The sequence below is a fragment of the Jaculus jaculus genome, chromosome 2, assembly GCF_020740685.1.
Source record: "Jaculus jaculus isolate mJacJac1 chromosome 2, mJacJac1.mat.Y.cur, whole genome shotgun sequence".
Classification (NCBI taxonomy): Eukaryota; Metazoa; Chordata; class Mammalia; order Rodentia; family Dipodidae; genus Jaculus; species Jaculus jaculus.
This window is the reverse complement of record NC_059103.1, coordinates 171,928,192-171,955,572: the sequence shown is the minus strand read 5'-3', so window position 1 is coordinate 171,955,572 and position 27,381 is coordinate 171,928,192. Positions and strand designations below refer to the sequence as shown.

Sequence of the window (27,381 nt, the reverse complement as noted above, 5' to 3'; positions counted from 1 at the left end):
AGCCTAAAATCATTTTCAGTAACTTCCATTTTCTCCTAATTCTCTACGCTTTAGGCAACTGCTACTCTACTGTCTATCTCTAAGGACCTGTCTATTCTACATACTTCTTATAAAACAATATGCAGTTTTAATGTGACTGGCTTCTTTCACTCAGCATGTTTTCCAAGTTGATGCATTTTATAGCAAATATTAGAATTTTACTCCTTTTATGACTAATATTCCACCTATGTCTATGACATACTTTACTCATCAATTGATTAGTTGGTGAACACTTGAGTTTTTTGTACTTTGGGGTTATTATGAATAATGCTGCTCTGAACATTTATGTCTAATTTTTGGTTTGGATATATGTTCTTACTTCTCTTGAGTACTTACCTGGGATTGGAGTTGCTAGGTTATACAGTAAATCTATGTTTAACCTTCTCTTTCTTTCTCTCTGATTTTGCTCTCCAGATGCTGGGAAATCAAGCCTACACAGCCCTGCAAATACTAGGTAAGTGTTAACACTGAGCTATATCCATCCTAGACCAAAGTTCATTTCATCAAAAAGCACTTTGTGGGCTGGTGAAGTGGCCTAGTGGTTAAGGCATTTGCCTGTGAAGCCTAAGGACACAGGTTCGATTCCCCAGGACCCACGTAAACTAGATGCACAAAGGGACGCATGTGTCTGGTGTTCGTTTGCAGTGGCTAGAGGCCCTGGAGCACCCATTCTCTCTGTCTCTCTTTCAAATAAATTTTTAAATTTTTTAAAAAAGCACTTTGTCGGAAGGCAGAGGTAAGGGGATCACTGTGAGTTGGAGGCCACCCTGAGACTCCATAGTGAGTTCCAGGTCAGCCTGGGCTAGAGTGAGACCCTACCTCGAAAACCCCCCACCAAAAAAACAAAAACACTTTGTTTTGTGACCTCAAATTTGTGGCTATCCTCCTGCCTCAGTCTCCCAAGAGATTACAGGTATGAGCCACAATGTCAGGCTTGGACCTTAGCTTTTTTTTTTTTTCTCTTAACTTTCTAATGAATCCCTGGGCCATGCATTTATGCATTTAGTTATTAATGTAACTAGCATATAAACAAAAAAAAAATCATTCAAGTAATGCACGTTGAAAAATAATACACTGATAATTTACAGCTCTTTCAGCCCAGAAACACTATACAGGAGAAAACACATTTAAAAAAGCCTTTCATATCTTCACAGAGGCGCTTTCATCTGGGTGTGATTTTGAATAGAATATCAGGAAGCGTTTATTGGCTATCACCCTACAGTAATTGTCTGAAGGCAGAAAAGGAAAAACAGTCTGTAGACGTACTGGAGAATTCAAAGTGAAAGGCGGAACAGTGTCCTAAGGAGTTCATATCCCCGTCACTGTCACATTCTCTTAACATAAACAGGACACCAGCTGGAGCAAAGCTAATTCATCCGCCTTACATTTACTGTTTGTCACCACACAGATGTTGAATCTTATCCACTCCCTTTTCACTTCTTTCAGCATATTTCAAATGCCCCAATCATCACATTAAGTCACCACTACCCCATATCCTCCAGGCAGTAGTGTTTGACCCCAGGGAAGGGGAGGGGGAATAGGACTCCAATCTCCAGGGAACATCTGCTGAAATTTTTAGCTGTCACAAGTGAAAACCGGGTGTTAATGGCATCGGGCAGGGATATTACTGAATATCCTACAATCTCTAGGACAGACGCCCTTCCCCGTCCCAACCCACAAGTATCAGTGGTGTTGAGCTTGAGAACTTTACCTATGGAGATAAATTCACATGCATAAGAACTTTCCAGGGGCAAGTGTTTAGATTTTACCAAGTTCTCAAAGGAGATAGATATGACCCAAAGACCCAAGAAACACTGATTGTTATAAATATTCCATTTAGCTGGGCATGGTGGCACACACCTTTAATCTCAGCACTCGGGAGGTAGAGGAAGGAGGACCGCTGTGAGTTCAAGGCCACCCTGAGACTACATGGTGAATTCCAGGTCTAGCCTGGGCTAGAGCAAAACCCTGTCTTGAAAAAAAAAATTTTTCATCCAGGCTACAGTAAAAATGACCCAGCGATGCTACTTCACAACAGAAGTAACCTCTTTGGTGACGAAGGTATCTTGGCCAAATGGTGCTGTCCCTTTTTATTGTTCATTGTCACTCCCCGCTAAACAAAAGGTGTTTGAATTTCCCATCTCTAAGCACCTCATCCTACTGTTGACAGGATTAATAAAACTATAACTATGATGAATATTGATGGTTAAACTATAGCTTCATCACGTCAATTTAAACCCTGTTCTCTTAAGACACAACCAGTCCATTTGATCAATATCTGTTTATTCAATCTCTCTTTTAACACTGCTAGTCACTGGGTACATGGTAATGAAGGCACATTTACAACCCAGTACCAGAGATATTAACAAGATTTAAACATGCAGTTAAATTTCAATAAGGAAGCCAGTGGACAGTAAAGGCGAGAGACTGACTCAAGCAGCAGCGAGGCAGCACACTTGGATCACTGCTGCTGGGCTGCACTTAGAATTTTATTCCACCCCAAGGCAGTATGCAGCTAACCCTTTCCTGGCTAGTTTAAACGACTCTGGCATCTAAGTCACAGTCCACATAAATAAATCTTCCCTGGGCAAACAGAGATTCAATCAAGCCTATGGGCCAGATGAGAATGTCCAAGTGCAGCAAATTATTTGGGCATGAGGTGTTCCAAGCCTAATACTTGGGAGGTGGAGGTAGGACAAGCGGTTTGAGGCCAGTCTGGACTACATAGTAATTTTGGCGGTGGAGGTGGGGTGTTATGTATTGGTGTATGGAGGTCAGGGGACACCCTTGAGATGTCAGTCCTCGCCTTCCACCTTGTTAGAGACAGGGTTTACTGCTGCTCAGAGTGCGCCAGACTAGCTGGGATCCCAGCTTCTGGATTTTCTAGACTCTGCCTCCTATTGCCATAGGCAAGTTGGGATTATAAACAGAACCTATTTTTCACTCCGTGGGTTCTTAAAATCTTAACTCTGGCACTGGCAGTCCTCAGGGCTTAAAACCCTGAGCCAGTTCCCCAGCATTAACGCGATTATTCCCCCATGTGTGCACATACATGCACCCTACCCTTGGTGGTGCAGAAGCCAGAGGACAACGTTGACTGTCCTCCATCACTCATCCACGAGCTTCCTTGAGATGGAGTCTTATCCATTTGGTTTTCCCCAGTTACCGTGATTCGCTGATCTCAGGTCCCTATAGGACTGGAGTGAGTGGTCCCATGTAACTCACAGAACTGCTACGTGCGGGCTGGGCAATGTACTCAGGTGGTCTCAGCCGCCAGACCCTCAAATCCCTCACAGGTAAACACAAGGGCTCTTAACCACCAAGCCACTTCTCCAGCCTCAACATAATGATCTTTAGGAGCAGCCAGGCACACAACCATATTGTCTCCAAAAAAAAAAAAAAAAAAAAAAAAATCCAGCCACCCTTCCCATCATCAGAGCTAGTTATTTTTATTTATCTATTGGAGAGACAAGACAGAATGGGCACGCCAGACACTGCAAAGGAACTCCAGACGCGTGCACCACTTTGTGCATCTGGCTTACATGAGTACTAGGGAATCGAACCTGGGTCCTTAAGCTTCACAGACAAGCGCCTTAACCCCTAAGCCATCTCTCCAGTTCAACAGAGCTAATTAGATCTAATTAGATCTAATTAGAAATTAATAGAGGTAGAAGGCTAATGACGCAGAATCAAGACATTTAAAATGCCATTTCTGATCGTCAGTAGATGTAGCAATTGTTACAAACGCAATCGCTCCCAAACAGGTATTTAAACTTCCTTTTGTTGCTCTGCCTGTAAATGGAAGAAAAAAAAAAAAAAGCGGGGGGAGCCATAAATTTTCACTCTTTCTCCAAATCATTAGCCATTCAATACTCTGACAGAACAGCTCAAATCGGCCAAAAATCTCGGCCGTCAACTCGGCGGGACTGCTAGGATGATAAAAACAAAAAATAATCAGCGGGGTTTCTGGGCAGTGAGGTAAGCAGCAGCTGGTGAGAGAATAAAGGCCGCGCGTGCCTGGCAGGCCCGGCCCGCCTTCACACGGGGTCACGGCCCGCGGCCCCGGCAGGGGTACTGGGCGGCTGACCTCGAACTTCGGTCCCGGGCTGGCGCCTAGGCTGCGGCTTGGGAGGAAGCACGGGGCAGAGGAAGGCCGGCGGCCGGGGAGACGCGCGAGAGGGGCGGCGAGGGCCCTGGCCAGGCCGCCGACCCGGTGAGCGAGCGGGAAACTTGAGAACCCCTCCCCCGACCGGTCATCATCGGTGACGCCCGAGATCACGCGGACGCTAGGGCCCGCCGTAGAAGCCGCCGTGCGAAAGCACGAGAAAAGGAGGGAAGCAGGAGCCAGAGGGCGACGTCCCCTGCAGTTCTCGTCGGCCAGACCCCGCCCCTTCGCGCTTATGTAATAGGGCCAAGCTGCCATTGGTCCACGCGACCGGAAGGGCGCAGGCGTGCCAGGGGGCGGGGCGGGAGTCGGCCTCTTCAGGAAAACGAAGGGGCGGGGCCTCGGGGGGCTGGCGGCGCTGAGGCGACTGGGAGCGCAGCGCGGCGTGCGTGCGTGCGTGCGTGCGCGGGCACGAGCAGACTGGCCTGCCTGAGGCTCAGGCGGCGGCGGGCGCGCGCTGCGGCGGCGGCGGCGGCGGCAGCGGCAGCGGGTGTGCGAGGCGCGGGCTGTTGTGCTCCCGGCTCTCCTCTTTGCCCTCCTTGGCGGGTGGAGGAGGCCGAAGCGGTGCTGGGCGCGCTTCCCTTTCCTTCCTTCCCTCCTCGACTTCCCCGGCCCTGTCGTGCTGCGCGGTCTCTCGGAGACCAGACTGTCCCGGCCCGGGTGAGCAGCGGCGGCGCGGTGGGGAGGTGCGGCGGCGGGGAGGGGTAGTGGGGGGGTGGCGACGGCGCTGACGCCGCAGGACTCCCGGGAACTGGGGTGGGGGACGGAGGGAGGCTTGGCGGGGCGCGAGGGGCGGCGGCGGGGCCCGATGGTGGCGCGGGCCGCGGGAAGGAGGTAAGAAAGCTGGGGCGCCTGCCAGGCCCTGCAGGTGGCCGGGTCGCCGGCTGCCTGCCTCCGGGAACGGAGCGATCACCTTACTCCTTTGGCCACCGCCGCCGGTCGGTGGTGGAGGCCCCGGTTGCCCCGAGGTCAGGGGCCGGCTGGGTTTCGGGTAAGCCCAGACCTCTTAGGAGAGGTGCATCTCGGACTCGAGTCGTCTGAGGGACTGGCGGGATGATCGGGGCTTGGGTAGCACTTGGTGGCAGGAAGGAGGAGGGACCTTCCATTCCCCCCGGACGCGGGAGAGGTCGGGCTGGGGACCGTGCGCCCGGCTGCAGCCGAGTGTATCTCAAAGATCTTAACCAACCTGGTGCTTTCTCGCGCCCCTCTCCCCAAATCAATCGGGTGTTATAAAGCTGGGTTCAGGATGTTGAGCTCTGTCTGGGCCTCTTCCTCTCTGATGGTTAAGAGAGCCTGAGGCTAACTTCCTGGATCCAAAATCCTTTTGGTTTTTAGTAAGCCGTTTTGTTTTAAAAGAATCTTTGGGGCCGGGCTTCTACTTACTGCCTCCTCTACATGTAGCTCTTCATTTTCAGAAGTCATTTGTTCCAGTCTTTTTGCAGCCCCCTATGAAAGAAAGTTTCACCAAAAAAAAGAAAGCAAGAAAAGAAAAGAAAATCAGTGTGCAGCCCTTTGCAAACGACTTTTTGCTTTTCAGGTTGTCGCATTTTAACCGAGGAGCCGTTATGTTTATGGTGGTGTAGAATATTCGATGGGTTTTAGAATAAGTCCCAAGTTGAGCTGTCCAAAAGCAGATGGTTGGTTGGTTTGTATTTCTGCTTTCAGAAAGGAAATCAGTGCCAGTATGCTGTCAGAAGTTAGGGGCCCACCCCGCGCATCTAACGGGTTAAATCGTCTTATTTGTCTAATGTTACTTTTTCTGCCTTAAAAATAAGAACAAATGATTACTTTTATTATAACTCATGTCTCTGACTCCCTTTTTTTTTTTTTTGTGCTTCTGTTGTTTAGGTGATAGGAAATTAGGTTAAGTATATTGGGTAATGTTACATTTTAGGACAAGCCCTAAATGCGAAAGTTAAATAATTTTGCTCATCTTTATGACATCGCTTTTGCAGTACGCTGCATGAACATGTTATCTAAATAATTTAACTTAACAGGTATGAGGAAACTTCTGGAATTTGTGGTCTGCCATTTTGTAGGGTTTTTGTTTTTGTTTTTGCAGAAGGTGAAACAATTAAGGGGTCATCCGTAACAGTAATACCATCACATACATGAAATCCGTTGTATGAAAGAGAGGAATGGGAGCACAGGAACTCTCAACATTCTAACATGGTTCTGATACTAAGACACCAAGACATTAAGCGTGTCGCAGAACATCTTGCATTAGGCCTGCCCATGAAGCATGTTTGTAGTGGGTGATACCATACTAGCTGACTATAGGAAAGCATCGATCTTCTTGTACATTATATCAGCCTTTCAGCTCATTGTGCAGTGCTAGTGGGAACTGGTCCAGTAGGTGTCTTATTTTTTCCTTTCCCTTTTGGGGAGGAATGGAAAGGGGAGTTCATTTGTTTTTATGAAGCACGTTTGTCTTTGTATCCATTACTTAGGGTTCCATTCAGAAAAGGCCACCATTCTTTTCTGGTACACTTGATGTTGATCCTTTTATGTTCATGTTCCTGCAGTGATTTCAAAGTTTAAAGTGTAATTACAGTGCTAGTCATCCAGAAATTCGGCTTAGAATCTAATTTTAACATGTTTAAACAACGCTAGCATCTCATTGCGGGCCCTTTATGAACAGGTTTAATTTGTATTGTCTAATAGAAGTCTTTGATTTTAATGAAAAAAAAAACAACAACTTTTTTTCAGTGACACAATTATTTTTAGCTTGTTTTTGTTCACTTGAGACCAGCAGTAAAAGTAGTAATTTTCAACTTTGTCAAGGTTCCCCTCTTAGCAGGTTCATTTGCTCAACTGGGAACTAATTCAATCTGGTTTTTCAGTCTGTGTGACCACGCAGCCCAAAAACAACTGTTTAGGAACATTTGGGATAGCATAGTAGTTTTATGAAACCCAAATATTTAAAGTAGCAATTTCTCTGTGACCTCCTTTAGAAGAATTATTTGGCACCTCTTTTTTTTTTTTCTTAAAATTGTAAGAATTGCAGCAGTGGGTACTGGAAGGGGAAAAGTACCTCTTGTAGTCAAATCATAGGTTTGAAGAGACTAAATTTGGGAGGTGCAGACTTTTGATAAAGAGAACAGTTATTGGGTATACAGCTCAATAAATTGTGGTGTTTGTGTGGGGTTAGGATCTTGCTTTGTAGCCAAAGCTGGCCTGGAATCTAGATCTCTGCCTCTCCATGCGGGGCTGTGTTCCATGAACTTTTACCAGCACACCTTAACCATTACTGGTTTGAGATACAGAGCATTTTTAGCGCCCGATGAGTGGTCTTCCTTCATCTCTTCCCATCACTGCTCTAACTGTAGCTTTGCCTGTTTTGAATTTGGTACAATGGTTCCCCCTCCCCCAATGTGTTTTTCCTTGACATTGAGATACAAATGTGTTACTTGCAGAAATAACTTTTTTGAATGCCCCCTAGCATTCCATATGTATATATGTACCCATTTTACAACTGAAGGGTATTCAGACTTTCTAGTTTTAGAACAGGTACACCGAGCATTCTTGTATGTACCTTGCTGTATATACACATGATTTCTGTTGAACATATACAGAGAAAGGAATTGCTAGGTCGTAGCATAGACAACTACCAACCAGATTTCCATAGTTGTTCCTTTTCATATTCTTGTAGTGTTTTATGTGTTTGAAGATCCACTCGTGTTGCTTATGCAACAATCCTATTAAATTTACAGCCAACTCTGAGAACATTACTGAGTCTGGATGATTGTGGATTAGAGTAAGTTAAGTCACTCTAATGCCTCATCTTCTGGTTTTAGATATGGCTCGTGGACAGCAGAAGATTCAGTCTCAGCAGAAAAATGCCAAGAAGCAAGCTGGACAAAAGAAGAAACAAGGACATGACCAAAAGGCTGCTGCCAAGGCTGCCTTAATATATACCTGCACAGTCTGTAGGGTAAGGGAGCAAAAGACAGCTTTCTTACAAGCAGTGTTTGCCTTACAAGTATGCATAGGTTAACATTTTTTAACCATGTGAAAGATGATGATTTGAAATCGCAGATTTGAGAGCTGTTTATTTTAGGAATTCATCATCTGCCACCCATTTAAGAAACATGTTTACATGGCTTCTGTGGCCAGGCACATTTCTCTTGGTGTTGGGGAAAAAGAATGATAAGGTCTTTTTCCTTATGGACAATAAAGGGATTTTCATAAGGGTGTGTAATACATGTTGAACTTTGTACAGAAGACATGTGCATTATTGTATATGTTTGTGTGTGTGTGTCTATGTCTTGTTTCTAGTTTTGATATATTTTTTAAATATAAGTTTTTCGAGACCACCCAGAGACTACATAGTAAATTCCAGGTCGGCCTGGGTTACAGCGAGACTTCTCTAAAAACCAAAATGTGTGTGTGTTTGTGTGTGTGTGTGTGTGTGTGTGTGTGTGTGTAATTTTATTTATTTGAGACCGAGGAAGGGGGGGAGGGAGTGTGGATATGGCCAGGGCCTCCTGCCATCGAACTCCAGATACCTATGTATATCCCCTTCTGCATCTGGCTTTACATGGGTTCTGGAAAATTGAACACTAGTTATCAGGCTTTGCAAGCAAGTGCCTTTAACTACAAGGTCCTCTCCCAAGACTTCCCTTTTCTTGTTGTTGTTGTTTGTTTTTTGAGGTAAGGTCTTGCTCTAGCCCAGACTGACTTGGAATTCACTATGTATTCTCCAGCTAGCCGTGAACTCAACAGTGATCCTCCTACCTCTGCCTCCCGAGTGCTGGGATTAAAGGCACATGCCACCATGCTTGGCCATTTTTGGTATTTTTATACATTTGTATGATGTATTTTGATCATATTCACCGCTACTAACTTCTTATCCCTTTTCCCAAATATTACGGCTTCTAATTGTGTGTGTGTGTCTCCATGTGTCCCACTGAGTTTAGTTGAGGTTAAGGTTGCTTTCATGAGCATGGGTTAGGAGTTATTTACTAAAGGATGGACAACTTTTCAGTGACTCACTATACTTTGTATTATGTAAGTTAATATAACATGCTATGTAGACTATATCATGTGGAGGGCTCTTAATAGAATTCATGTGCATAATAGCTACTGTGGAGTGCTGACCATATATACCAGGCACCAATGCAGGTGTTTGACATTAATTTATTTCATCCACATTACAGCCTCATTTTACACAGTAAACTGTCAAGTGAATGAAATACCTTTTTAACAATTTATTTATTTGCATATGTGCACGCTTCAGGGTCTCTTGCCACTGCAAGTGAATGCCCATCTGGCTTTATATATGAGTGGCTGGGGAATTGAACCTGGGCCGCAAGCTTTGCAAGCAGGCACCTCTAACCACTGAGCAATTTCTCCAGCCCTGAACCAAGTCGCTTTTGTGGGTAATCCAGCAAGAAAGAAGAGCTGGGATCTGGATCCAGTCAGTCTAGCTTCAGAGGCCACCCTCTGAACTACTGTTCCACTCTGCCTCTCAAGTGTTTATGAAATCTCATGTCAGCCTTTTTTCCCCTCTCTTACTTATGTCAGCTTATCACCTTTGAACTTAAAAACATGGAAGGATTGATTTTAGTGCATTGCTGCACAATGTTTTTTAGTCCCTGTCCCTAGTAGGGTGGATTGTGTGGGTGAGAACAGATCTATTTTTTTTTTAAATAAGCATCTTTTTTTAAAAAAAATTTTTTATTTATTTGAGAGCGACAGACACAGAGAGAAAGACAGATAGAGGGAGAGAGAGAATGGGCGCGCCAGGGCTTCCAGCCTCTGCAAATGAACTCCAGACGCGTGCGCCCCTTTGTGCATCTGGCTAACGTGGGACCTGGGGAACCGGGGAACCGAGCCTCGAACTGGGGTCCTTAGGCTTCACAGGCAAGCGCTTAACCGCTAAGCCATCTCTCCAGCCTGAGAACAGATCTTGACAAGACATAATTAATTACTAGACCAATGTTTGTCATCTGTGGAAGTCATTATCAATGAAATAGAAGTTCCAAACTGTATAAAGTTCCCATTAAGAAGGAGGGAATCTGAGCTGGGTGTGGTGGCTCACACCTTTAATCCCAGCACTTGGGAGGCAGAGGTAGGTGGATCGCCAAGAGATCGAGGTCAGTCTGAGACAACAGTGAATTCCAGGTCAGTCTGGGCGAGAGTGAGACCCTACCTCAAAAAACCAAAGAAAAAAGGGAATCTGTTCCATGAAATATTTTAATCATACTGAGCTTTGACAACACTCAGTGAAATTGAATGTAGGCAGAGGTGGAAGGATTACTGTGAACTTGAGACCAGCCTGGTACTACAGAGTGAATTCTAGGTCATCCTGGGCAAGAGTGAGATCCTACCTCAAAAACAAACAAACAAAAAAAACCCCTAGCAACAAAAAATAGATACTTTATGAAATTGAGTGGCTTTTCATTCTATTTGGACAGAGGCAAGGTGAAAGTAAATTTCACTAGCTTAGTGATGAATATGTATCTTGACATTTAAAAGTACATTTTAAGCCGGGTGTGGTGATGCACGCTTTTGATCCCAGTGCTTGGGAGGCAGAGGTGGGAAGATCTCTGAGTTCAAGGCCACTCAGACTACATACTGAATTCCAGGTCAGCCTGAGCTAGTGTGGTACCTATGGGGGTGGGGGAGAAGTACATTTTAAATATTTTTATTTATTTGCAAGGAGGGAGGGAGAAGGGAGAGAATGGGCACTCTAGGGCTTTTAGCAACTGCAAGTGAACTCCAGATACATGTGCCACCTTGTGCATCTGTCTTTGTGGTTCCTGGGGAATGGAACCTGGGTTCTTTGGCTTTCCCAGCAAGCACCTTAACCACTAAGCCATATCTCCAGCCCTAAATGTACATTTTTTTAAAAATCAAAATTTGTGTATTACGTTTTGTGTAATTGAGTGCTTTGAAGAATTAATTAATCAAGGCCCTTGCCAAGGGAGGAGGCCATTATTATTAGTGTTATTTGAAAACAGATACTTAGTACTGAGTTGAAATGTAGATCTCAGCAATGTTCTGGGTCTTAGATTTTATTAATCATATGAGGATGATAGGAGCTGAAACAGTAATACCCTCTTCTGGACCAAGTTAGACAAAGAATTGTCTTGGGCCACACAGTAAAGATTGCTGTAAAGGTTCTAATGAGGTAAACAATATTCTATATGGGAATGTTAGGAATTTTTTTCACAAGGTCCTTTATATGCTAGCCACAAGTTGCCAGAGTTTAAAAGTACTTTGTGATGATTGTTTAGAGTGAGCAAGTTCAAAGTTTCTATGTTGCATATTTTTGTTTCATACATAAAGCCTGGTTCTTCTCTTTTGCACAATTTTTCAATTAGACACAAATGCCAGACCCTAAGACCTTCAAGCAGCACTTTGAGAGCAAGCATCCCAAGACTCCGCTTCCTCCAGAACTGGCTGATGTTCAGGCCTAAAGTTGTTTACAGGTAATTGACCTTTTTTTTTTTTTTCTTTCTGTTGGCTTGTTAGTAGTTTTTCTATAAGAGAGAAAGTATATTCTGTAACTGAATTTAATTTCTGCCTACCGAGAGAGGACTGTTCCCTTCCCTGTATAAGTTAATGTTTAACTTTTTTACTAGAAGTTTATAGTTGTTGCTTAAAACATACTAGAATACTTTATAATTGTTGAAAGTTATTTTTCCCAGGCCATCTGCTTTCTAAGTCTTTTTGAAACACTCAGGTTTATCAACTGTAGCCGAAAATGGGGAGTAATGGTGGATGCTGGCCAGTTTGGGGTGGAGAATGAGAGAGACTTGCCAGATATAAGATAGTAGTTATTTCTGTCTTATTTGAGGTGTTGGGAAGATGGCTCAGTGGATAAGAGGGTTTCCTGTGCAAGCATGAGGATCTGAATTTGATCCCCAGCACCCACATAAAAGGTGGGAGTGCCCTTGCATACCTGTAACCCCCAGCACTGATGGAACAGGAACAAGGAGGATTGTCAGGGCCCCCAAGTCAGGCAGTTTAACTGAAAAACAACTCCAGGGTCAGTTTGAGACCCTGGCTCAGAAAACAAGGTATAGGAGCAGCAGAAGAAAGAGGATGCCGTATGTTCTCTGCCCTGTGTGTGTGCGCGCGCACGTGTGTGTGCACGTGCGCGCGTGCCACTTACAGTGCTTCACAGAACGTCTGTGCCTTAAAGGATACAGCAAAGTGCAGGCATAACTGTAGGAACTTCTTGAAAATCATAGTATGTAGTTTATGTAGAGTTGGATTTTTCCCTCTAGATAGTGGTTTTGTATGCAGTGTGTTTGAGAATTACTTCTTTTTTGGGGTGAGGGGGTTGCTCTTTTTACTTTTCTGAGGTGGGGTCCTGCACTAGTCCAGGAATTCACTCTGGAGTCTCAGGGTGGCCTCAAATTCATGGAGATCCTCCTCCCTCTGCCTCCCAAGTGCTGGGATTAAAGGCGCGCACCACCACACCCGGCAGAATTACTTCTTTTTTGGGGGGGGGGGAGTTTGAGGTAGGGTCTCACTCTAGCTCAGGCTGACCTGGAATTCACTATGGAGTCTCAGGGTGGCCTCAAACTCATGGAGATCCTCCTCCCTCTGCCTCCCAAGTGCTGGGATTAAAGGCACGTGCCACCATGCCCAGCTAGAAAGAATTACTTCTTTTTAAAACAACTTCATCATAGATATGTCTATAAGATCCAGCTGACAGAGATGCCAGAAACTGTCTTGATAGTTTTTCGTTTAGATATTTAAAATGCATGTAAGTTGGATTTGTCAGTGATTAAATGCACTGAAATTTCTTGTGTTTTACAGGTGAATTCATGACACCTTTGACTCTTCTACTGTCTCAGACCTTAGGTAACAAACCTGCAGCTGCTTTTTTAACAAACTGTTGATCAGCAAAATCAAGGGGCTACAGAAGCACTCATTTTTATGCTGTTCCCTTTTGGGCTTCATGCAAAGACAATTCTGTGTAAATGTACAGTTGACTCTGATTTGGAAATCTGAAAAATCAGTCCATCCTTGTTATAAAAATTTTTTTACAATTGTAATTATATTGCTGTTCATATTGTGTAAAATAACTCATTTAATAAAGTAGTACTTTGATTTTACAACATCACAGGATAAATGGTTCTAAATATTCTGTTCTAACTTTTCCTTATTATTTGCCTTACTATTATCAAAATTCAGTGAATTCATCAGCCAGAATTGCAAGAACAGTTCCTTTCTCCTTTCTCAGCTCAGTGGCAGGTTTGTTAAACTAGAGCAGACTCGTTCCTTAAAACTGTGCACATGGTTTTACTGGCAGCTGATGATCTAGGTTGCAGAATGGCGTGTCTGCTGCCTTAGCATATTGTAGTTACATGTCATTGCCCACCTCTGATCACTCCCCATGTTTCAAGTTGGAATATTTAAACTTGCCCCATGAACTGGCTCTACCTAAGAAACTGAGAAATTCATAAAAGTAATTGTATTGTCAGTAGCCCTTGTGGAAGATTAGGTTCTGAAGAACATGCCATAATAAAATAGTTATTGCGTCTCTTGTTTATTATGAAATGTGATGGAACAAATGTGAAGTGGTAAAGATCTATATTTTATAAATTACACTAGATTTTTTTGCTAATTATTCATTTTCTTTAATTTGAAATCAAATCATTTTTGAAGGAATTTTTGAAAGTTACTATTTAGTTGATTTTATGAATGAAGTTTTGCATTTAGCAGAAAGATTGGAATGATTTGTGGCTGATAATTTCTAGAATCAAGTGAAACCTTGATTTTAGGATCTTGGGAATTGACTTAGTTCCTAAAATCAAAGACTGTGTGCAGTATGACTTCCATCTGAATTAGCAAAGTATTAAAGTAGGCCAATATTCACTTTTTTTTTTTTTTTTTGGCTCTAAGGATGGGGAAACCGCTTTGTTCAGCTGGATAAGAAATTCCAATTAAGGAAGACTAGTTTTAGTGTTTTCCTCCTGTAACTCATTTACATTTTAAAATGACTACACTAGGGAAAACACTAAAAGAATCACTGGTAACTGCTTTGAGCTGAGCGTCTGGTCCTGTGGAGGACACCTGCATCCCTCTGCTATAACTCAGAACTGCATTTTTGTAGCTTCACATAGTCTGCCCACCTACTTTGTCTCCACCGTAAGTTTAAAGTAAACTGCTTGTAAGGAAATGCTTCATTGCTCATAGTTCCTCAGCAACTCTTATCCCTAGACATTTATTTTAAAGCACAGTCGTTTTGTTTCATGTCTTTAATTTCCTAAGTTTCAGACTCAATATCCATTGTTTTCTAATATGCTGATTACTAGAACATTAGAATTTATCTGATTGTGGAATTTACAGGAGTCCTGGTTAAATTACAATTTAAAAGTCTTTGAAAGTGCTTTGAGCATATGTATGTTTATTTTTAGTAACAAATCATTTAAAGCCCATTTGCAAGTTTTGTTTTTGTTTTTTCCCATCATTTGTTTGACTGACTGTAATTCAGAATAAAAGTTTTTTGTTCTTGGATTTAACTATTTTATAAGCAGCTGAAGACACCATATTTAACTCAATCTCAGTGAAAGGGAAGTAGTTGAATTGATCTTATGTAAGACATTCATTCTTAATATGGGGATTATTAGTACAGTCCCCTTTTTGTGTTTGAGTTAAATCTGACATAAAGAGAAAATTACAAGTCTTAAACATCTCTAATTTGAAGATTCTTTAACAGATCAGAGCAAAGTTTGTTTAAAAACTGTTATGGTGTCTTCAAAGACTTGATATAAAGTACATGGATAGAGAATTGGTTTGTTTGTATTCTGTATTTACATTAGTTGCCAAAAAGAATGGGGTTAAGATTAAGCTTGTTTCCATTCTAGTCATGTGGGTCCGTGTCCCCGTGTTTAACTGACACACTTGGGGCCTCAGTTGTGTGCTGTAATGTCTTATTAAAGAGGATGTTAAAGAAAACTTAAACTAGTCTAATTTCTTCTACACTTTAAGAGGTTTTTATATTGCCTCTCCCCACCCTCCACCCACTTCTGAACTTGGAATTGTCTGTTGAATGTAGCTTGGTAGTTCAAAGGGTGGTATTTTTGTTGTTTTCTTTGTATTTGACTATTTTGAGGCTGTAGAATACATAAGAATGAACAAAAAAATTGTCATTCTGAAATCTTGCTGGACAGGATAAATGACTTGTTGGAAAGACGAAGTAATCGACTTAAAAAACTGAAACAAAGTGCTTAGGTCAATTTATGATGTAATTAAGACTAATGACATTGACTCAGATTTGAAATAACACTTTGGGTTTTTTATTAAAGCTATGCCATAGGTATCACATGACTCAAGCCTGAGATGTAGTAGGAGTTAAGGTAGAATTTAGCATGCTTGTTTACTCCCCAATCCCTCTCCCTTATTTTTCATTTTTATTAGCATAGAATATTCTGTGCCTGCTTTAAGTTGGGCTAATGTTAAGTCCTTTTTCTATCTAAAGGGGGATCAAGCACAGTCCAAAGTATGACTGAAATGCCACACTTAAACTACTGACTCATTCATTTGAGCTGGGTTTTGTTTATTTGTTTGTTTTGGTGGTAGCTTTCGTTTGGTGTGTGTGGCAGTGATAGTCACCAGCAGTGTTGACTGTCAACTTCCATTCTGAAACACTTCTGGCAAGCTTAACTGTACTGTGAAACTGCCAAGAACGAACTAAAAACACTTTCAGTGTGTAGATTTAATAAAACATCTGTCTACTTGACTGAAAATAGATGTTTTATTAATAAAAGTTCATTTTGTCATTACTTATGGATCATTAAACTAAAATACCCTTTATTTGCAGCTAGTTTTTGCATATCTTGTAGATCTAAATTTAAAATTTATTACCTACAGAGACAGAATAGATCATTAATTACATATCTTATGGGTATAGCTTTAGCATGAATTATGTTACAAGCCATTGTTTATAATCATTCTTATGCACACAGCATCATTATTTCTTTTGTTGATTTTGGGGCAGGGTCTCATGTAGCTCAGGCTGGCTTCAAACTTGCTGTTCAGTTCTAGGCCAGGGATGACTTTGAACTCCTGACCCTTCAGCCTCTACTTCCCAAATGCTAGGATCGCAGGCATGCACCACCACCTGCAGCTCAGCATCATTATTTCTAATGACTTAGATTTTATATACCAAATAAGTATCTCACTTCATAACTACTGTTTGTATTGTAAATGAAATTTGCATTTTGGATTCTGCTAAAATTCGAATTGGCAGAACATACATCACTGTATTTCCTCTACTACAGTGTAACTTTCCCAAATTAAGTGTTTAACTAGAATGGCTATATATGCTGTTTTGCCAAGGCACTCTTGGTTCATAGATAGTTTAATATTAAATACGAAATTGGTTCTGTTGTTAATACTAAGGTGTCTCAGCATAAGGTATATTAATGCCTTCTCTTACTCGTACATGTTAACTGGTTTATGAGTCACCTCTATCAAAGGGCTAAAGCACTTTTTAGGTAGACTTTTTTGGGTTTTTTGGTTTTTCGAGGTAGGGTCTCACTCTAGCCCAGGCTGACCTGGAATTCACTATGGGGTCTCAGGGTAGCCTCGTACTCATGGCAATCCTCCTACCTCTGCCTCTTGAGCGCTGGGATTAAAGGCATGTGCCACCATGCCCAGCTTTTTTTTTTAAAATTATTTATTTATTTATTTATTTATTTGAGAGCGACAGACACAGAGAGAAAGACAGATAGAGGGAGAGAGAGAGAATGGGCGTGCCACGGCTTCCAGCCTCTGCAAACTTATTCCAGACGCATGCGCCCCCTTGTGCATCTGGCTAACGTGGGACCTGGGGAAGCGAGCCTCGAACCGGGGTCCTTAGGCTTCACAGGCAAGTGCTCAACCGCTAAGCCATCTCTCCAGCCCTGTATTTTTTTTTTTAAATAAAAAGCTCCTTACAATACGAAAAATTCTTATTGTTAAGTGAAAAGGTTTCATTATTTTTTTGTTGTTGTTTAATGAAGTAATATTACTGTGTAGCCTAGATTCACCTGGAACTCAAAGTGTAGCCCAAGTTGACCTTGAACTTTCAGTTCATTTGCCTCAACCTGAAGACTGTAGGAATGCACCACCATGCCCAATGCAAGGTTTATTTTTGTTAACCTGCTATAAAACCTTTTAAAATCCTACTGAGACTCAAATGTATAGAAATATGAATTGAATCCTAAAGTTTTGAGATAACATTATTCACAGATACTCATTCAAATTTAATATTATACCAATGTCAGGCTTTTGTTTCTTATAATCTTTTCAAGCAAAAGACTTGAACAGTGAGCAGTTGTGATGAGTCCAGTTAGGTACAGGACACATTTGTTAATGCAGGAAAGAAAGCAACTGCAAATTAGTCTTTGAACTGTAAGTATTGAAAACCATAGTTTTCTGATTTTACATAGAGTAAGCTTCTGCATATTTTTAAATACAGACCTCCACAGTTCCATTTTGAGAAAAACCTTAATTTGAGAATAACTTTAGTTCTACAAAAAAGACTTGTAGTTACACCCTCACCCAGTATCAGCTTCACCTAGTATCTTATGCTTCTGTGCTATGTTTGTCCCCCACTGTTGATGGATTTCTGTTGTTTTTCTGTTCTTTTCTGTTGCAGCATCCAGTCCAAGACACCACATCGCTCTTAGCTGTCATCTCTCCTCACTCTAGTCTGGTCTGCAACACTGTCTCCGTCTTCCTCGACAGTTTTGAGTCATGGATTGGTTTTGATGTAGAATTTCCCTCAGTTTGGATTTGTTTGGTGATTTCCTTCTAGTGGCACTGGATAATGGTGTCTTGAAAGAAGACGGAGGAGGTGTCATGTTCTTTTCGGCACATTATCTTACAGATACAGTGTCACCACATGATGTCACTAGTGTTGTTACCCTTCATTTTGGGTTAAGGAGGTCTGTGCCAGGTTTCTTTGGTGGAAAGTTACTTTTTCTTTTCCACGAACAATTTTGGGGAGCTAGTTTCAGCTCTTGCTGAAAAGGAGTGTAATCTAAGTTATACCTCTTGGGAGAGAGATCATGTATATTTAGAGTTCTTTTACAGGATTTTGTTTCTTCAGAGTTTTTATGACTTCTCCCCATTTATTTGTTCGATCACTAAAATGCATATAGACTCATAATCCTGTACCATATTTGTTAGTGAAATTATTTTAGCTTTGGCTCTTGGGTCCCTTTCATATTTGTTCCTGTGTCCTTTTAATGTGCCCCACCTTGTTTTCTGTTTTTCAGTTTTCCCCTTTTTTCTTTCCTTTTTTTTTTTTTTTTTTCCTTTTCTTTCGGTTTTTCAGGGTAGGGTCTTGATCTAGCTCAGCTGCCATGGAATTCATTATGTAATCTCAGGCTGGCCTCGAATTCATTTTCGCTTTGGCTATTGGGAGCTCTTTAATATTTGTTCCTGTGTCCTTTTAATATATCCCATCCTGTTATCTATTTTTCAGTTTCCCTTTCCTCTTTTTCCTTTTTTCTTCTTTCTTTTGTTTTTTTGAGGTAGGGTCTTGCTCTAACCCAGGTTGCCCTGAATTCACTATGTAGTCAGAGGCTGGCCTTGAACTCAAAGCAATCCTCCTCTGCCTCGCAAATGCTGCGGTTAAAGGCATGCACCACCAAGCCTGGCTCTTTATTTTTAATACTGTAAGGAACTAAGCTTATCTAGTATTTTTCCATACACTAACCCTTGAAAGAGCTATTTCTCTAAAGAATCTTGATTCCTTATTTATTTATTTTATTTTGGTGTTTTTTTGTTTGTTTGTGTTTGTTTTTGGAGGTAGTATCTCACTCCAGCGCAGGCCGAACTGGAATTCATTAGGTAGTCTCAAGGTGGCCTCAACTCATGGTGATCATCCTACCTTTGCCTCCTCAGTGTTGGGATTAAAGGCATGTGCCACCATACCCAGCATCCTTTTTTTAATTTTTTTTTAAGTTATTTATTTACAAGCAAAGAGAGAGGGAGAGAGAGAATGGGCACACTAGGGCCTCCTGCCACTGCAACCAAACTTTAGATGCATGTGCCACTGTGTGCATCTAGCTTTACATAGGTACTGGGGAATTGAACACAGCCCATCTGGTCTTGCAAGCAAGGCTTTTAACTGCTGAGCTATTCTCTAGTCTACTGATGCCTTTTTGTTTTAAATTGTTTTGCCAGGAGAGAGAATAGGGGTGCACCAGGGCCTCTTGCCACTGCAGATGAACTAGGATACATGCTTTGAACATCTGGCTTTACGTGGGTAGTGGAGAATTAAGCCCTAGGCTGGCAGAATTTGCAAGCACATGCCTTTAACTGCTGAGCCAGCTCCTTGGTTCCTTTTTTCAAAGAATGATAATTAGAAACCCAGATCTATATGCTTGGTGTTGGATTTTATGTGCAGGGCCATGCTTTGGGTTGTTTTCTTTTTATTAATTGTGAAATGTTGAACTCTTTTTACCTTCAGCTGATAATTGAACCTGTTGGCATATTGTCACCACCGTGGGCAGAGATGAACACAACAGCAAGATACGATTTAATGGAGGTTCAGGAGGCTGCATTCAAGTGCCCCCCAAAGCGACTGTACTCGCAGCTTTTATTCAGTTTCAGGCACTCAAAGCTATGGGGAGTCTGAGCATAAGACAGGTCACGAGTTTTCATCAATCAGGTCATATGCAGTGTATGTTTATCAGGAAACCTGTGGAGAAGCTTTGAGTTTCCTGTCTCCACCTCAGGTGCCTGGTCTTCTGTGTCTTCAGGCTTAGCCGATGCAAAGATCAACCTTTTGTTAATTAGCTTGATAGTTACAGAATATTATCCTCACCCCAGATTTCAAACCAATTTTATATTTTTTGCAAGCAAAGAGAGGGGCTGGGGAGAGAGGCAGAACGGGAGCATAGGGCCTCAGGCCACTACAAACACATGAGCACTTGGGAATTGGATCTAGATTATTACTTTGCAAGTAAACGCCTTAGTTGCTGAGCCAGCCCTTCACCCCAGGTTTTTAAGTCACTGACATTTGTTGGACATAATAATGTGAAAAAAGCAATGAGTAAATAATGAGTAAAGAAATAGAGCCAAGCATGGTGACACACGCCTTTAATTCCAGCACTGGGGAGGCAAAGGCAGTAGAATTGCCATGAGTTCGAGGCCACCCTGAGACTAGTAGTGAATTCCAGGTCAGCCTGGGCTAGAGCAAGACCGTACTTTGAAAACCCCCCAAAAAAGGAAGAGGAAGAAAGAAAAGAGCCAAATCTTTATTCTTTTGAAATTAAGATTCTTTGTAGAGCTACTGCTTATATTTAAATAAGTTTGGTCTAGATGGTTAAGTGCCTAGTATATTTTACAGTTCCCTTCTGTAGGAATAAGGAAGAAGAGATAAAAGATACAAGAAAGGGGTGGCTTGTGGCTTGGAGATGCCTGGAAGGATGGAGAATCCACTAGAGCCATGAAGAGAGGAATAGCAAATTGGAAAGACAAGGTGGGGGTGGCTGAGCAAGCAAAGGTTCAGGCGAGTACGTAATGTGAGTGGGCCAGTCAGAACTTAGAGCTGTGAATGAGAGCCTTTGAGTCCATGGATGGGAGTGGGGAGCGGTCATTAGAATGGGACCACATTGTGCAGTGTGTGCACACTGTAATAACTATCCATTTTCACTGGTCACTTGGGACATGATGTGACTATGTAGGGAAGATTTATAATTATCAGTGAACTGTTGCTACTACTTTGATAGAATTCTGTACCTTCCCTGTTAAAGACTATACTGTCCATATTTTTATATTTTTTTGTTTATTTTTATTTATTTGAAAGTGACAGAGAGAATGGGCACACCAGGGCCTCCAGCCACTGCAAACGAACTCCAGACACGTGCGCCCCCTTATGCATCTGGCTAACATGGATCCTGGTGAATTGAGCCTCGAACCGGGGTCCTTAGGCTTCACAGGCAAGCGCTTAACTACTAAGCCATCTCTCCAGCCCCTACTGTCCATATTTTTCAAGTAATTATGAGAGTGAGTCACCATAATTTTGAGCCATTCTCTTGTTGATAGATGTTTAGATTTTCTCTAATGTGCACAAGAGGCTTTATTTCCACATTGAATATTAGAAAAGCTTCGAGCTCTTACTGATCAGAAGCTGGTGATGAGACGAAAGCCTAGAGTATTTTATTAAAGTGGAGAATGTGCTCGAACCAGAGTTGCAGATTGGATAAACAGACAGGAGCGGGCTTTCCAGACTTAAGTGTTGGAATGATACCGTATTGCCTTTGAGTACTACCACTTTTTCATAAACTAATTTTAAAATGTGTATTTTTTGTTTCTATTGATGTGTGAACATTTTTATCATATTTATTAGCCAGATACGTCCTTGTTGATTTGTCCATCAGTCATTTTTGGCATCTTTACTATGCTAGCCCCAGTAAACCAGGAGGAACTGGAACTTGCCAGGGAATGTCAGGTAGCGAGACTGTGGGCCCTGTCGCTTGCTTTACAGAAGGCAAAATTGTAGGCTCCGTCTGTTACGCTTGTTAGAAGTTGTTCTTTTTTTCCCTTCATGTTCTATCAAGCTGACCTCAAACTTGGATCTTCTTACCTCAGCCTCCCAAGGACTAGGGACACACTGAAGTATAAAATCACAATTTACAACCCTCCCCAAACAACTTACAGTTTACATTTATGGCATATTTTTTATTCAAAACTAGTGAAATTTGATGCCTGCCTGCTATGAATAGGAAAAATAATAGTAACAAAATAGCCTTTCACATTTCTTTTTTAAAATGTATTTTTATTTGAGGTAAAGAGTAAGTATGACCATATCAGGGTCTCTTGCCGCTGCAAAATAACTCGAGACACATGCACCATTTTGTATATCTAGCTTTACATGGGTTACTGAGGAATTGAACTTGGGCCAGCAAGGTTTGTTAAGCAAGCATCCATATATCTTTCCAGCCCAGCCTTTCATGTTTCTAGATCTTATTTCTATTCAGGTTTTGTTAGGTGTTATTTTTTTGTTTTTACATACATGGAAGTTTTCATAGTACCAAAATAAGCTCTATTTAAGTTTTGCTTTGAAGAGCTTTAAGTATTTCAGGTAAGGAAGAGCTCCTTATGCCTGGCGTGGAGGAGCACATGCCTTTAAGCACAGCTCTTGGGAGGTAGAGGTAGAGGTAGGAGGATTGTTGTGAGTTTGAGACCACCCTGAGATTGCAGAGTTCCAGATCAGCTTGGGCTAGAGTAAGACCTTACCTTGAAAACAAACAAACAAAAGAGTTCCTCAAATAGCTTAGAAGATTTAAAATCTTAAGAATTGTTCCAATGAGAAACTGGAAACTATCCAGGATCAAATCTAGTTCTCTTTCTTCTGGCTGAGCTTGAACAGACATTCTCCTTTCTGGGCTACAAATTTAGAAACCGGTACCCGTGTCCCAGCATTGTCATAGCTGAATGAATCCATGAAGTAGTGTAAGCACGTGTGCAGTAACGTGTGCAGTAACTTAGCTTTCTTCCCGAGGTCTTTCTTCCCCTAATCCGCTGGCCAGAGTTGCACACGGTGCATATTCATACACATCCTTCTCGTCTTTGCCCAGGGAGGCATATGCTTTCCTGAGGACTGGAACGCTTCCTCCCCACTCCCCCGTAGTCTCTTCTGGTGGAAACGTACCTGTCCTTTAGGGCTCACCTACAATGCTGATTTTTTTTTTTTCCATGAAGTTCAGCACTTTAAAAAGTACTAAGTGCGGGTGCTGGGGAGATGGCTCAGCAGTTAAGGTGCTTGCTTGCAAAGCCTGGTGGCCAGGGTTCGCTTCCTCAGTACCCACATAAAGCCGGATGCACAAAGTGGCACAAGCTTCTGGAGTTTGTTGGCAGGAGGCCCTGGCCCCACCCATACTCATTCCCTCTATCTGCCCCTTTCTGTCTTTTCAAATAAATAAAAGTATTTTAAAGAAGAAGCAAACAAAAAAAAGTACAAAGTGTGGAGGAAGGAAATACATGATAATAAATATGAATCAAGACAGCAAACTAAAAGTTGTGAAGAGACTGAATTTGCTTTTCAAAGAGCACAAAAATAAAATGCTGAACACAGTATAGAATCAAGTTGCCTTTGGTCCCCATGTAAATATTTTTGCCACAAACCAACCTTCCTTTTTCTCAGACCTCGGGCTACTTCGTGTGTGGTTCCATTTCTCATGCTGCCACCACCAGTACTGTGCCTATCTCCCCCCTTCCCCCAAGCCCTTCTGGAGCAGTTTTCCAGCTCGGCTGTTATCTCCAAACCCCAGGAGCTTGGGCCCACCAGATGAACACTGTTATTGGGGAGACCGACAGGCCGCAGCGTGTACTGGCAGCCCCTTTTGCCATCACGTTTGGTCTTCTGCTCTTGCCAAGGTGAACTGCTTTGCCTCTGAGCCATCTTCCAGCCACTTAATTGGGGTGCTCTCTTTTTCCTCCCTCCCTTTGAGCCTCTCTTTAATCTGTCCGGTGTAATAGGATCACTCCTCTTAACCTATATAGCCATTTGGAGTAAATTTCTATTTTTTCATCATTATCTGTACTGTTCGCTAGGTTCTTTTGGAGCAGGCATGCTCTTATTTTAGTGCCTTCTCGAGAGTTTATGCCTAAGCATGCAGCTTTAAATTTAGTGTTTCCAAAATCACAACAAGCCATAAATTGCTTTTATGAATTACTTCCTTTGTAAATATTTTATTTATTTGAGAGAGTGGGAAAGCGAGGACGAGGCAGATAGAATGGGTATACCAGAGACTCCAGCCACTGCAAATGAAATGCAGATGCATGTGCCACCCTGTTCCTCTGGCCTACCCGGGTACTGGGGAATTGAACTTGGGTCCTTTGGCTTCGCAAGCAAGTGCCTTCATTATTAAACCATTTCTCCAGCCCTGTTTTTTGAAGCGGGGTCTCACTCTTGCCCAGGCTGGTCTGGAGCTCACTCTGTAGCCCAGCCTGATCTCAAACTCATGATGATCCTTCTACTTCAGCCTACTGGGTGCTGGGATTAAATGTGTGTGCCACCACACCTAGCTTGGATTTTTATTCATTATTTATTTATTTTTATTTTTATTTATTTGAGAGAGAATGGACACACTAGGGCTTCTGCCAGAATAGGCAAACTTCAGACACTTGTGCATCTGGCTTTAGGTGGATACTGGAGAATTCAACCCAGAGTGTCAGGCTTTGTGAGCAAGTGCCTTAAACCACTGAGCTGTCTCCCCAGCCCTTGTTTTTCTTTTTCTCTCCTCATCCCCGCCCCAAGGTAAGGTCTTTCTGTAGCCTAGGCTGACCTGGAATTTGCTATGTAGTCTCAGGGTGACCTAGAACTCACAGCGATCCTCCTAACCCTGCCCCGTGAGTGCTGGGATTAAAGGCATGTGCCACCACGCTCAGCTCCCCTAGATTACTTAAAAAAATACATTTTAAAACGTGTTTAGAATACTAAGCCATAGAAGATGTGCTATACATGGAGAATACTTTATAGTATGCAAGGTATTTTTTATTTTTGAATTTGTATGTAAATATGAGCTTGGAGATCTCAAGGCGTAGCTTTATAATCTCGTTTTAGTGAGGTAGAAGAATTGATGGTTGTCCTGACAGAGTTGCACATAGGTATAGTACACTCACATGGAATTAAACTTTTAAAAACTTCCGTACTGAGATGCTCAAGAAATTTGTATCAGCTACACAGCTCCATCTAGGCAATTTTCAGGTTACACAAAGCACGGAGGTTAGATTAGTAAGAGAATTGCAAACTGAGATGCTGAAATAAACCAGTAAGTAGTAGTTTAAATGAAACAAATCCACTTGGGATTTATGAAAATTGCATTGTGCAAATCCAAATATGGACAGCAATCTGTCCTGCAGTTTTCAAAATGTAAAAGCCAATGTGTTCGTTTTTAGCAGGCCTGCTGTGATAAAGCTTGATTTCATCTGATTTAAAAGAGAAATGCTACCTTAGTTGAAGATAAAACATACAATTTTTTCTTAAAGGTGTGTACCACCATGCCTGGCACCACCTTTAAAAAAAAGTTAATTGCAAGCAGAGCGAATGGGTGCACGCCAGGATCTCTTGCCACAACAAATGAGCTCCAGATGCATCTGGCTTTATGTGGGTACTGGGGAGTCAAACCCAAGTTGTTAGGCTTTGTAGGTAAAGTGCCTTAACCGCTAAGCCATTTCTCCAGCTTTTAACACATGTCTTTTTTTTTTTTTTTTCTAGGTAGGGTTTCACTCTAGCCCAGGCTGACCTAGAATTCACTATGTAGCCTCAGGGTGGCCTTGAACACACGGTGATCCTCCTACATCTGCCTCCTGAGTGCTGGGATTAAAGGTGTGTGCCACCATGCCTATCTCTTAACTTATATCTTAATCACACAAAGCCATCCTTACTCATTGATAGCTATCTTGTGAAACTGAATTTTAATTCTGGGTGTCTTTTCTGTTTGGAGTGAAACATTGCCTGGCAGGATTCTGCCTAATCTAGGAAGAGGTCTAGGATGGTAACTGGCTATAAGCGAGGCCCTTGGAAATTTGCTATGTTTTGCTCTACAGATAGATCTGAAAGTCATGGGTGTAATTATACTCTGAGCTAGCCAGTAGAAGAATGGCTGGCCTTAAATTTTGCCTAAAGCTCTTAGCAAAACAGTTACCCCATTGTGTCTGGCAAGGTTTTCTAGTCCTTGTTGGGAAGTCTGTAGACCCCTCAGTTGTCACTTGGCTGACCCTGAGCAATTTACAGTGCTGGAAACCCATAGTAATAGATTAGTATTTTGAAAAGTTTTGTCACATGGGAAGAACTACACTTATACTGACTTATTTTAACTACAAACTACTTGATCCTAATTTGTCCTTCTTTTCCTCTGATGCTTATAAATTTAAATGAGAGTATTCAGTTAGAGTAGAAACCAGAATGTCACTCTTGGACTTCATGTACACTTTGACTGTAGGTATTATGTTCCACATTTTAATAGGCTGCTAGAGGTCTGACTTGATTTAGGAAAGCTTTATCATCTGGAAAATACTGTTGTAGTAACATAAGACCAGCTTAGGCGAAGACACCAGTATTCAGGTTATTAACTTTACAACTAAATTTTAAATAAATTATTTATTTATTTATTTGATACAGAGAGAATGGGTGTTCCAGGGCCTCCAGCCACTACAAACAAACTGTAGACGTGTGCACCCCCTTGTGTAGCTGACTAACATGGGTCCTGGGGAATCGAACCTAGGTCCTTTGGCTTTGCATGCAAACTCCTTAACCACTAAGCCATCCCTCCAGCCCCAACTAAATTTTAAAATGCTGTCAGTAAATACAAATTCTCAACAGTCTACTACCAACTGAGTTATACACATATGTATGCTTCAGTGGTAATTACAGAGCAGTCACAAGGTGCACTGAAGAAACATGCTCCCCTTTTTTCTGCATGCCCATGGGTTACCTTACGACTGCCAGGTGGAGCACACACACCCTACTTTGGAACCACAACTCTTTGTCATAGAACTTGGGATCTTGTTTTCCCATTAGTTTTTAACCTGAAGACTTTGCAGCACTTCCCAGATCCATAGATGTATATAAATCAGTAAAAATGTGATCAGGGTTCATGCTGTGTATAAAATGTGCTTCAAAGAATATAAAATTTCAGTTTATATTATACACTTGAAAAAGTGCATGACTAAGGGTATGTGGCAACATTTTTTGAGCATTTAGCATGTAGTTTGGAATATGATACTGGTCGTAAAATCAGGACTGAAGTAAGATTTACATAAGCATGCATACAGATGAAGTCTTAGAAACAGATGATATCTTTAAGGCAGTATGTAGTCAAAAGCACAAATGAACCAAGATTCAAACTTTAGAAAGCCCTTGTTTTTAGGGATGGGTAGGAAAAGAGCTGGACGTAACTGGAAGAGCAGTCAGGAAAGGAGGAAAACACATGCCTGTTTCCAGAAGAGGTCTGCTCTGAGCTTGGGCAAAGACTGGTCGGTAGCATGCGCTCTTCCATTCATGTACCAAGTGCCTGGATGGCACCAGGGTGCAAGTTAATTATGCTCTTGACAGCAGTGGCTAGTGGTCCCAGGGCTGCTCTGAGGTCAGGGAAGTGTGGTTTCAGGGAAAACAGTAGAAGCTGAGTAGCAAGGCAGGAACAGATGCCAATCCTTGCTTGGAGAAGCAAATGGTTCCACACAGCAGATTACCCATGATGTACACATGA

The 27,381-nt window shown here is 42.0% G+C and overlaps 1 protein-coding gene across 1 annotated transcript; it reads left to right on the top strand.

Annotated features, from left to right (window-relative positions):
* Positions 1–4,671: 4,671 nt before the first annotated feature.
* Znf706 (zinc finger protein 706) lies at positions 4,672–15,130 on the top strand. Its single transcript, XM_004663038.3, has 4 exons — positions 4,672–4,864; positions 8,002–8,138; positions 11,533–11,640; positions 12,980–15,130. The coding sequence occupies exons 2-3, from the start codon at positions 8,004–8,006 to the stop codon at positions 11,626–11,628; spliced, it is 231 nt and encodes a 76-aa protein (XP_004663095.1). The 5' UTR covers positions 4,672–4,864; positions 8,002–8,003; the 3' UTR covers positions 11,629–11,640; positions 12,980–15,130.
* The last annotated feature ends 12,251 nt before the right edge of the window (positions 15,131–27,381 follow it).

What these genes read in the sequence shown, in the direction of transcription:
- Znf706 (XM_004663038.3), top strand. Translation starts at nt 8,004, where the DNA reads ATGGCTCGTGGACAGCAGAAGATTCAGTCTCAGCAGAAAAATGCCAAG. An exon ending in ATACCTGCACAGTCTGTAGG is followed by an intron (nt 8,139 to 11,532) that starts GTAAGGGAGCAA and finishes TTTTTCAATTAG; the next exon opens with ACACAAATGCCAGACCCTAA.